Source organism: the organism of the source record quoted next (assembly GCF_019968985.1).
Source record: "MAG: Porospora cf. gigantea B chromosome Unknown PgB_NODE_847_length_10258_cov_117.814, whole genome shotgun sequence".
NCBI classification, from domain to species: domain Eukaryota; phylum Apicomplexa; class Conoidasida; order Eugregarinorida; family Porosporidae; genus Porospora; species Porospora cf. gigantea B.
Window position 1 is genome coordinate 1 of NW_027179296.1, and position 10,258 is coordinate 10,258.

Sequence of the window (10,258 nt, forward strand, 5' to 3'; positions counted from 1 at the left end):
CGTCATAAAAACTCCTACTATGCCTGCCTTCTTCGTTGTGAATTCGGAGAACCACTCCGTCCTGGAACTCGACCAGGATGGCCTGATGAATCTGCTCAGGAAGCAGACGCGGGCTGCGCTCTCCTCCTGGGAACTCGGTCGCGTGCTGAGTGCTACGGAAGCAGAGAGCGCCTCTCTGCGCGTTCACGACGGCTGCTTCCTGGTCGTCATGCCGCCTGTGGTGGGCCTCGTGGCCTCGGATGTGGTGGTGTTGCGCGCCTCAGAGCAATTGGACATGGGACAGGTCCTTCAGTGCATTTATCGAAACTTTAGTATCTTGGCAGATTCAAAGCGCGGTCTTCCCGCGTGCGTTGGGTTGGGAGTGAAGCGTTCGCTGCCCTTCGTTCAGGAGTACAGACTCCCTGAGGGGGCAACGGTCGTGCGACAGCACCTGGCCATGGCCCACCTGGACGTGTTGCTTATCGCTCTCGTTCAAGACATTGACCTGCGAATCAGAAAGTGGGAGGACGCCTTCACCCACCACATAACGCAAACTGAACAATTCGGGTAGGGCAGTACATGGGTTCCTGACCTAGGCAATGTCGCCGGCTCCGAACTCGACTGAAATTGCTGTACCCAGTCAACGTGGAGATGTTGCGAATCTACCGAGAAGTCCAAAGATTGCGACGCCCCGGTAAAACTCTACTGAAGGACGGCCTGGATGTCGTCCGTTTGACAGGCCTCCCGAACATGAATATGAACCGTATTCTGAGAGTAAATGGAGAGTACCTTCTTCAGGCATGCCTCGGAACGCTGCAGGATTTCGAAACGCGAGCCCTGCACATCCTGAACGCCATCCAGAGCGAGGAACAGCAGTACCACGCCTTCCTGTTACACAGCCGTAATCGCATTATAGCACTGGACCTAGAGGCCGCGGCGGTCATCGTTGGCCTTGCGGTGCCTGTGTACGCCACGGGCTTGTTGGGCATGAACCTCCGTTCGGGGTTGGAGTCCAGTCGAGAGGCACTCTACTACGTCATTGTTTTCAGCGTCCTGACAGCTGCCATCATAACCGGCAGCGCGCGTCTAGCACTTGTGAGGGCTAGGGTGCTCTAGCGTCTAATCATAACGTCTATCATCAAGCAAATCGCGAAACTTTTCCACCCAGTGGCGATTGGGATCTCGCGAGGCCACCAGTTTCTCGCGCTCCAGCTCACGAATGAATACAACGTGCTCATCGCGGTCTATTGACAAGTGGGGCTTCAACGTCACGTACGCAAACGCTGGAAGAGGTAATGCCGAAGCTGTAATGGCCACGAGCATCAGGAATCCACTGTCTATTTCCGTGTAGTCTAGTGATCGGAGATCGAACAGCTGGGCCTGCATGGAGAAAATGGCCGAGACATTGGGTCCGGAGATGGTGACCCAGAAGCCAAGCCCCAGTAAACTGGCCAGGTTACCCATAAGGATCAGGAATAGCACGCTCCGTCGAAGCCGATCGATGCGAAGAGTAAACCAGTATACCATCAGACACGTTCCTGCCATAGCGAAGAACACGGCCGCCGAGAGATACCCCACCCGCTGAAACCAATGCGCGATGTAGTCCGCCTCAAATGTGTCGCAACCCTCCAGCAGCCAGGAGAGGTACAATTCAGTTCCGCAAACGAATTCTACGGTCTCGCGGAAGGACTTGTTGGTGAAGGCGAAGACGATCTTCTCGCATAGCCATCGAAGATGTATCCACGTCGAGGCGCAGTTGCTGCTCAGCGTCTGCTCGAATGAGTCGTAGCTGCCGCGTATGCCGAGCGACACCATAAGCCACGTGTGGTTCACAAACAAGTTGCCGACGTGGAAGATCATGCAGAAGGCCAGGTATACAACCAGCAGGAAGACTGTGGCTCCGGGCGCATCCCTCTGACGGATGTACGCCATTGTGTGCACAGAATGCGCGAAGGCGCCGCGAATCGCGGCGTAAATTCTGCCATTAGCGCATGGGATCGATTCGGATCTCTCTGGCGAATCGGAAACCCGAGGACACCCAAGTCGAGCCGACTGACGCTGCGGCGACTGAAGGTGCGGAACCCGTCGGAGAGCCCAAACCCCGAATTCGAGTGCGGTTGTCAGCGAAAAGTGCAGGTGGATCTTCGAAGCGTGAGGAGCCTGAAGAGGTGAAAGTCGAGGAAGTGGAAGAGCTGAAAACCGAAGAGCTGGCTGAGGAGGTCGCCGAGGAGGTCGTTGCGGTCCTTGGCGGTCGCATGGAGGATGTACACGAGACGAAGGAGGCCGTTGATGCAGTGATGGGAGACCATCTCTTTACGAAACACGAGGAAGAGGATCTGCCCCCTGTTCCTATGGACACGGCCGTGGCTACCCAGCCTGAGGAGACTTCGCCAAGGCCAGAGGTTCCTTTGGAGTTCAAGCTGGAAGAAGCTGAGGAGGCTCTTCCGGAAGATCTCGCCATGGGTCTCGAGCCGTCGCCGCCGAGGTCACCCCCGATGATGGAGCCTCCCAGCCCTCCAAAACCTCGCGAGTGGGCCCACATGATGGCCACTCCCCAGAGCAGGGAGTACGGGAGTCAATTGCCCGTGCCTGACTGGTCGGAGTGGTCCTGTACCGACGTTCCCGACATCAACACCTTGCTGGCCAGATTGACACTGGAGAAGCGGCCTGTGCCTGCAGACGTGGAGGCTTTGTACGATGCTCCGCCGAGGAAGAGACGACGACTGGAGCTGGAGGTGCCTGTGCTTGCCGGCTTCGATTTACTTCGAACCCGCCTCTCCGCTGACGTGCTGCAACAGGCGAAAATGAAGACCTCCTTTTTCCTCACCCCCTCTGAGAGGCCCGCGCCCGCCACGGAGAGCTGCGCCCCCCTTGAACCGCTAGCCGATGAACATCCGAGTGCGCCAGCGGAGGTCGAGAATGACGGACTTGCGTGTTTGCCGCCAGTGACGACGACGACGGTGGAGATCGAAGACGACGACGGTGACGATATTTTGGATGACCTTATCGGCCACCACTCTCACCTTGACTCAAGTCTGGACCCGATGGGATTCGATGAGCTTGGTTTGGACCCACTGGACTCCCTTGGAGGGTTGGGAGGCGACGACGACATTTTTGACGACATTCTCGGCGACCTCGGAGGTGATGACATTGGGCTAGTCGATTCGGTAGTGGAGGATATTACTGACCCTCCTGATGCTGACGGCGCTGCTGAGGCGCAGGACAACTTGGATTCGTTCTTGTTCGGCAACGAAGAGGACCCTCTGGGAATGGAGGAGGTTGTGGTTCACAGCCAACCCGTGCCCCAGGGGCCCAATCTCGCTGAGAGGGAAGCCAGCTGGATGCAGTTCCAGGCGGCCCTGATGGCGCCTTCCGAGGACCTACCGCTGGGATGCTCGCGGCCGCCCAGCATCCGATGCGAGGATGTGGGCGCCGTCTCGAGATTCTGGCTCCGATTTCTGGACCTACCGCCGAAGCCACGCATGCACGTTGCGCACGCTATGTGTGCCACAGGCCCAGCTGACTCGGGAAGCGCGGAACGAGGAGCTGAGGAGGTTGGCGTGACGACTCGCTATTTCGCAGATGAGAAGCTAAAGGAAGGGCTGCTGATGGGTCTGTCGATTCCTGAAACCGAGGCAGCTCTGCTGCTGCTAGACCTACTCGAAGCTGAAAGAACTCATCAGTCTACGAAACCAGTCAAAGCCGGCCAGGTTGCCTCGTGCATCCAGGCTTTACAAGGCTCCAGTCTGTTTCATCGGTTGCCTAAATCCTGTGGTCTCGAGACGTCGGACGGCCTACGCAGCCTTCGAAGACTCCTACACGACCCATCCAAGCTGTTCCAGGAGGCCGTGCTGTCGTCTTTCTTGGCCCACGACTTCCTAGCGCCCACCGCCTTGCGACGGGCTACCTCCGCCACGGATCTGTATCTCATCAGTGAGTGTATCCACCGCGTCGCATGCAGAAGGGAACCCCCGAGTCTACAAACGATCAGACTTGTTCGCGAAGAAATCGCCTCCTGACGAGGAAGTCGAGTTGATGTTTCCGCTACCCTGGGCTGAGTCCTCTTGGATGAACGTGGGCATGGATGAGCTGGCGGCCCGCCGACACCCCTACCCCAGCAGCCACAACTCGCTCAGCACGCTTCGAGGTCCTGAGAGCATGAAGCAGGGCCAGCAGACCCTCGGCCTGACAAGCATGCTCGTAGGGGTGCAGGGCCGCGTCTCCGGCAACGAAACTGTAGCCATTCTGGTCTGGTCCAAGCTCTTCTCCCAGTCCCTGGCAGTACGACACGCCGAGGTCGCTATGAAGTTGCGTGGAACGTGGCCGCGTTTGGGGGTAGTTCAATGCGGACGATTTCACCGTCCAGACTTCCGCTCCGGACTGCCCGAAGCCCTGAAGAAGACGTACTCAGGTAGGGCCGCAATGGGGTCACTTCCGCAGATATGAAGGCGCGCCTGCCCACTGAGCCAGCGGTCGCTCCCCTGGCCGAATGTGACCGAACGGAGGGCCCATGGGACGTACGCGCCACTGAGCAGTGCCTCGTGGGACACGACATGGGAACGCTCAGTCCTGGCCATCTGGAGTCGGACAGCTCCTGGGGCCTTTTGGGGCCAGTGGGGTTGGCCAAAACTAGGGGTGCTGGTGGCGGGGCGGCCAATCGGCTTCACCCCGCGGACTTTTTTGAGTCTCTCAAGGATTTGACCTGTGCGGATGCCGGTCCCTTGGCGGTAATTGAGCATGTGGAGGAGACTCCGATCGTAATGCCCAACCTCGGCATGAGTGTACGAATCGCTCAGCTGTACAAGCCCAAGGGCAGCATGTCCGACTCGCAGGCGGAAGCCAAACTCCGCGGACGACTAGGACCCTTTGGAAGTTTGCACGTGCTGAAGGAGCAGGACGTGCCGGTGGGCATCCCGTTCCTGGACTCCATCCTCAAGATCAAGCCCAACCAAGGTATTACGATGCTCGTGTCGCCTGTTAACCGCGTCCCCCTGTACTATCACCCCTTCAAGTCCACGACGTTTCCGTCAGTGAGCAGGGCCCAGGCCACCTACAAGAGCGGCCGCTTCCATGACTCGCGGACCACGGACTTCCTGTTGGTGAGGCGCAACGCGGAGAACGGCGGCTGCAAGGTCTACCTTCGGCCCTTGAAAGCGAGCGAAAAGTTCGGCATCGCAGCGCTCTACGTGGCGGGGCAGCACCATCCTGTGGTGCGTGTGCCGGCGCCCTCGAGCCGCAAGCTGGTGGACTACCGACGCGAGTGGCTGAAGAGTTTCGTATTGCGTCTGGCTGCCGATGGCCACTCGGACCTGGTCTACACGCGTGGTGTCGTGCATAAAGTATTCGGAGGCCTCCTCGAGCAGGCACTGATTCAGAAAATCCTCACCTCCCTAAAGGACAGCGGCTCTGCCTCCGTCACAGCCAACCAGTGGACAACTGGCGGTGGGCAAGTACGTCAGGTCGAAGAACGTGTAATCCGAGAGATCTTCTCCCCAGAGACTGTCTGCGTCATCGATTCTGTATCTCGCGGTCAGTGGCGGTTGCACCAGCAGGGGATCACACAGCTGTCTTCGCACTCCAAGAAGGTGTCTCGTGCCGTGTTGGATCTTGACCACGAAGAGAAGGCGGGTCTTGCGGCACAGGAGACCCACGCTCTCAAGTGGGCGGAGCTGGTTGGTCGCACGCGCAAGCAGATGCTGGGGATGGCGGTCACGGAAGAGGATCGCCTTCGCGTCGAGCAGCAGGTCGCGGAATGGGGGCGGATTGGTAGCTCTTTCTTCGAGGATCCGACTATGGGACGCCAGCGTGTGGCCAACCGAGGCTCTAAGCTGAGCACCGTGGCTCGATACGTGGAGGAGGAGCTGCTGCTGACGCCGTGGAACCTCTCAGCCTCGATTGCCGAGGTTTGCAACACGCCGTCGCTTCGCTTTGCCATTTCCGGCCTAGGCGACCCCAGCGGAGGCCGAGGTGAGGGGCTGTCCCTGTTGAGACCTGGGTACATGAACAAGGGAGACGGAGACTTTAGTCAGACGCCGCTGCTCCGAGAGGGCGAGGATCTGCGGAAGCTCAACATCAAGGAACTCACGGCGCGTCTGGTTAAGGTGGGTATCGACCCGCTGACCTTGAGCCGTCTGGGACGTTGGGAGCAGGTTGCTCTTATCCGACGCTGCGCCACTGAAGGCGCAGCTGCTTTGGAAGGGCTACAGACAGATGGGGCGAAGATGTCTATGAAGGACACGAAGAATCAGTACCTGGAATCCGTCAACCGAGTCTTCGTCAAGCAGCGTGCAGCGCTACAGGCGGACGAACCTGCAATGACCTCGGATGAGGAGGCTGCTGACGAGGAAGCTGTCGTAGACCAGCTGGAGTTTGATCTGCTGGAGGGGGTTACCGACGAGAAGGTTGCACCCATTACAGCCTCGCAGGAGCGCGCCGACTGGGAAGAGTACAAGGATATCTATGCGTCTAGTCGCGAAGAGCGCCACGAGCGAATCAACCAGAGGGCGCCTCTTGCGCGACTCAAGTGGATGCGGCGACGACGTAACCCGTTGACAGGTAGCTTTCAGGGGGCTGACGAGAAGATTGTCTACATCTACGGAGAGAATAATATTCAGAAGTTCCTTGCGTGGCGGGAGAGGCGAGTTCCAGCTAAGAGGGCTCGTACTTCGAGACCCCTGAGAAGGCTGCCGACGAGCACCACCGCTGCTGCTATGGCTACACTAGAAGCCTCGAAGGCTACCGCACGGAACTGTCAATCTTGCGGGGCCCCTGGCCACGCGTCGTCGTCCTCTTTGTGTCCTAAGCACCCTCACAACAAGGCCAACAAAGCAGCCAAGCAGGCACCTCGCGCCCCGAACACTGCGTTTATGAAGAGTTCAGTCCTCAACGCGCAGTTCACACCGCAAGCCGAACACCCCGTTACCGCCCCTGCTGAGTGGAATGACCACGTGGATAGTCCCACCGCGGTAGTGGGGATGCTCGTGACCTCCGATGACGCCAAGGCGCAGATTGACCGGCGAGGACGGAGAATGAAGAACCCCAAGAAGGAGGAGCCGGCCTCCAAAATGCCAGCCAGGTTGACAGCTCGGCAGCACCGTAAGCTTGTCGAGTCTAACGTGGATGGGCCCAAGGAGCGATTTCAGGGTAGTGTCGAAGGAGCCGTACAAGAGCTCAATCAGCTCTTGCATCGCATTGTTCTCAACACCAAGAAGTCGGACCGAAATTTTCAGCTGTTTTGGACCGAGGTAGATTCACGAACGGCGCCGAACTACTATGAGATCGTTAAGACACCCATGTATTTAGCTCTGATGGTGGACAAATGCAAGAGCCGTTCATACAGGAGCAAGCACGAGTTCATGGCGGATGTCAACCTCATCAAGGGCAATTGCTACCTCTACAACCCGGAACATCACTGGATTCGACCCATTGTCGACCGTCTGGAAAAGTTCCTCGGGGACCAGGTCAACACCAGCACAGTCGCTTACCAGATAAACTTGGTGGAGGAGTTCCTAGACGACCACAAGGACTAGCTCCTGCACACCACCAATAAACTGACATGCGCCATGACCAACAGTACGCCTCCCATCGACAGCAAAATCGCGTGAAGCATGCGGGTATTGGACCACATGCCGTGGGTGTTGAGCGACGTTACCGAGGCGATCTTCTGCTTCTCACCTGTCCAGTTCGTGGCGTTCCAGCGATTTTCGATGCGGAGCTGTGTGTGCCGTGTCATGAACTCACCCTAAGTGGCAGACTGGTTTCCTCAGTGATCGTGAACTTCGCCCATGGTCTGCTGGCCACAGGCCCGTCATAGGGCAGAGTCCAGACCACGAAGTGTGGATCCTTGACTGCCAGAGGGAAGATACGGGGACAAAGCCAATTGACTGCACCTTTCTGCTCTTGAACAAAATCATCATGGTACTGTCTGGGGATATTCAGAGACGTCGCGTCGGTCAACAAGGGGACGCTCACATTGTTGTTGTCCAGTAGCTGAAAGGTGTCGGTGAAAACGCTGTAAGGTAAGAACCCGCAGGGGTAGTACCACTCATTGTCCAAATCCACGCGGTTCTCCTCACACATGTACGTTGAAGGCCGGTTCCCCTTCGTGGTCAATCTCATGCACTCGTTGAAGATATCCAGGTTGAAGTATGGAGTCGTCAGGTCTGCGTAACTCAGCGTACTTCGCACGAGAGGGAACATCTGATGTTATTCGCCACAAGCACTCACGGATGCCCTATTACTAACGGTGTAGAGGAGATAGTACGTGCCAGGTTTCAGCGCCGTTTTGCTTCGGAAAAGAGGGAGCGTTGAGGTGCATTGATCGATGGTAGTGTGGATAACGGAGCACTGGAAGTCCTCCAGGAGGCATCCGGAACCGCCCTGGCCGTGCTCATATGTGAATGTGCACTCAAGGTGGATATACCGCAAGCCCGCCACAATGCCGCCGACGACCAGAAACACGAGACCGAAGATCAGCTCTGTGACGGACAATGGCAAGCGGTAACCACCAAAGTTGACATCCGTAAGCTGAGCATGAAACGCCACCGATTTCGAGCACTTTCGGCCCATTATTGTTGTTTTCACTCAGATATCTTCTGCTTCGCTCTGCATGACTGCTCGCTCTGTCACCAACTTCTCATCCGCCTTAAGTGTCTTGAGATCCGCTTGAGAAGGCACCAGAAACGTGAAAGGCAAAGGCACCAAGTTGAAAACGCCACACACCATGATGAATTCGGCCAGGTACGTGAAATCTGTCGCTGTGACATGGAAGTCTGTGGTCAGTTACCCAGCAACTCACACCAGGCGCCAATGGAAGAGGACAGCTTCGCACAAGCCATGCCCAAGTTTCGAACCGATATCAGGGCGGCGTAGACGGACCCCTCCAGACCAGCTGCGTTGAGAGGACAGCACTCGACTCACGTGGGCATATCTCAGCGCCAATCACCAGTAAGGGAAGTAGTTGAAGCTCTGCAACAGCTTCATTGAGGAAACCACCACTCAAAACAAACACAGTGTCTGGAATGCCCCAGCTACGGTTGATATGGTCAACTAGAAGCACCGGAGATAGGTACAGCGGCAGCGATACAATGATGGAGGTGGAGAGAAGTGTTCGGTAGGATACCTTATAAAGGATTGTGCGGTAGAGCACGATGCCCATGATGGCCGCGATGCCGTAGGTAAATCTCAAGGTTCCCATGAAAGATGGGGGGAATTTGAGCTGGTTCGTCAGATAGAAAAAGAAGGTATCATCGTAGTCAGGACCTGACATGTACGCCAGGATGTAGAGCGCAGGCCCCCAGATAACAGGGCGTTGAAGAAAATCTAGTAGAGCTCGAAATTGCAGACTGGAAGACTCGTAGGGCGTCGTTGACTCATCTGTGAGCATGGCCGCGCCAACGGTGATCAGGATAGGAAACATGGCGGTGAACCAGAAAACTACCTTCTTGCTGACGGTTTCAAGGAGAGCACCTGAGAGGTAGGCCACCAGAAGAGATCCCACTGCCTTCGCAGAGAGGAAGTCAGCCACAGCTGTGACGGCGGACCTGTTTCCTGTCGAGTTTTCCACCAACAAAGCTTCTGCGACAGAAGAGCAAAAAGTTGCAGACACTGCGATCAAACCTAAGATGAGAATGGAGCTGACGACCCCTGTGGCGTAGTCCGCCAGCAGGAAGTAGCCAACAGACTGTAACAGCGAAAACATCATCAGATAGGGCTTGCGTCTCATGCCAAATATAGGGACAGCATCTGTTAGGAAAGCAAAGGTTGGCTTCAAGAACCAAGCAACGGCCGGCACGACAAAAACTAAAGACACTACGGCTGGCGTAAACCTGACTGATTGGGGATCACGTACGCTCACTTGAGGTCATCCTTAAACAGGTAGTAGATGGCCAGAGAAGCCAAGTGCGTCAATCCTTCAGAGAAACCAACCAACCAGATCACGGTGTTCGCTCCCGACATCGAACTCATCGGAATGACGTCGGGTGACTCTCCTGTACCACCGGATGGTTGCAAGGTGTCTCTGACTGGGAGCAGCTGTTCGCTTTGGACATTTCGTCCGAACATTGATATTCTGCCGGTCAAAAACTATCGTTGAACAGGACAGACTGTGTAGCTCCACAACGTATTCAGATGGTTCTAGTCAGCATGACAGAATGTGGGGTTGAACAGCAACAGATTACGAACTATTAGCAATTATTAGTGATGTCTCGTATTACATTTGCTCTGGCTGCCACTGCCCTGGCCGCTCAGTGTCCTCAGGGACCTCAGTGCACCATTGCTG

General features: G+C 56.6%; 5 protein-coding genes across 11 annotated transcripts; 2 read left to right on the forward strand and 3 right to left on the reverse strand.

Annotated features, from left to right (window-relative positions):
• Window positions 1-19: 19 nt before the first annotated feature.
• Window positions 20-1,095, forward strand: KVP17_002352 (uncharacterized protein; the record flags this gene model as incomplete). 3 transcript variants are annotated; one of them, XM_068518538.1, is made up of 2 exons in its annotated part: window positions 20-546; window positions 576-1,095. In XM_068518538.1, 2 exons carry the CDS (start codon window positions 20-22, stop codon window positions 1,093-1,095), a joined length of 1,047 nt encoding a protein of 348 aa, XP_068371478.1. The 3 variants fall into 3 exon arrangements, with proteins under 3 accessions (XP_068371478.1, XP_068371479.1, XP_068371477.1); XM_068518539.1 differs by lacking the exon at window positions 576-1,095 and having other exon boundaries at window positions 20-550; XM_068518537.1 differs by lacking the exon at window positions 20-546 and having other exon boundaries at window positions 631-1,095.
• A 3-nt stretch (window positions 1,096-1,098) lies between these two features.
• Window positions 1,099-1,911, reverse strand: KVP17_002355 (uncharacterized protein; the record flags this gene model as incomplete). Its single annotated transcript, XM_068518545.1, has 1 exon — window positions 1,099-1,911. One exon carries the CDS (start codon window positions 1,909-1,911, stop codon window positions 1,099-1,101), a length of 813 nt encoding a protein of 270 aa, XP_068371484.1.
• A 59-nt stretch (window positions 1,912-1,970) lies between these two features.
• On the forward strand, window positions 1,971-7,508 carry KVP17_002351 (uncharacterized protein; the record flags this gene model as incomplete). 3 transcript variants are annotated; one of them, XM_068518536.1, is made up of 3 exons in its annotated part: window positions 1,971-3,912; window positions 3,941-4,390; window positions 4,420-7,508. In XM_068518536.1, the coding sequence occupies 3 exons, from the start codon at window positions 1,971-1,973 to the stop codon at window positions 7,506-7,508; spliced, it is 5,481 nt and encodes a 1,826-aa protein (XP_068371476.1). The 3 variants fall into 3 exon arrangements, with proteins under 3 accessions (XP_068371476.1, XP_068371474.1, XP_068371475.1); XM_068518535.1 differs by lacking the exon at window positions 1,971-3,912 and having other exon boundaries at window positions 4,048-4,390; XM_068518534.1 differs by lacking the exon at window positions 4,420-7,508 and having other exon boundaries at window positions 1,971-3,998.
• Window positions 7,509-7,707: 199 nt separating this feature from the next.
• Window positions 7,708-8,178, reverse strand: KVP17_002353 (uncharacterized protein; the record flags this gene model as incomplete). Its single annotated transcript, XM_068518541.1, has 1 exon — window positions 7,708-8,178. The coding sequence occupies one exon, from the start codon at window positions 8,176-8,178 to the stop codon at window positions 7,708-7,710; it is 471 nt and encodes a 156-aa protein (XP_068371480.1).
• A 384-nt stretch (window positions 8,179-8,562) lies between these two features.
• KVP17_002354 (uncharacterized protein) lies at window positions 8,563-10,041 on the reverse strand (the record flags this gene model as incomplete). Of its 3 annotated transcripts, XM_068518542.1 has the most annotated exons (4): window positions 8,563-8,750; window positions 8,777-8,869; window positions 8,899-9,806; window positions 9,836-10,041. In XM_068518542.1, 4 exons carry the CDS (start codon window positions 10,039-10,041, stop codon window positions 8,563-8,565), a joined length of 1,395 nt encoding a protein of 464 aa, XP_068371481.1. The 3 variants fall into 3 exon arrangements, with proteins under 3 accessions (XP_068371481.1, XP_068371482.1, XP_068371483.1); XM_068518543.1 differs by lacking the exons at window positions 8,563-8,750; window positions 9,836-10,041 and having other exon boundaries at window positions 8,757-8,869; window positions 8,899-9,703; XM_068518544.1 differs by lacking the exons at window positions 8,563-8,750; window positions 8,777-8,869; window positions 8,899-9,806 and having other exon boundaries at window positions 9,832-10,041.
• Between the last annotated feature and the right edge of the window lie 217 nt (window positions 10,042-10,258).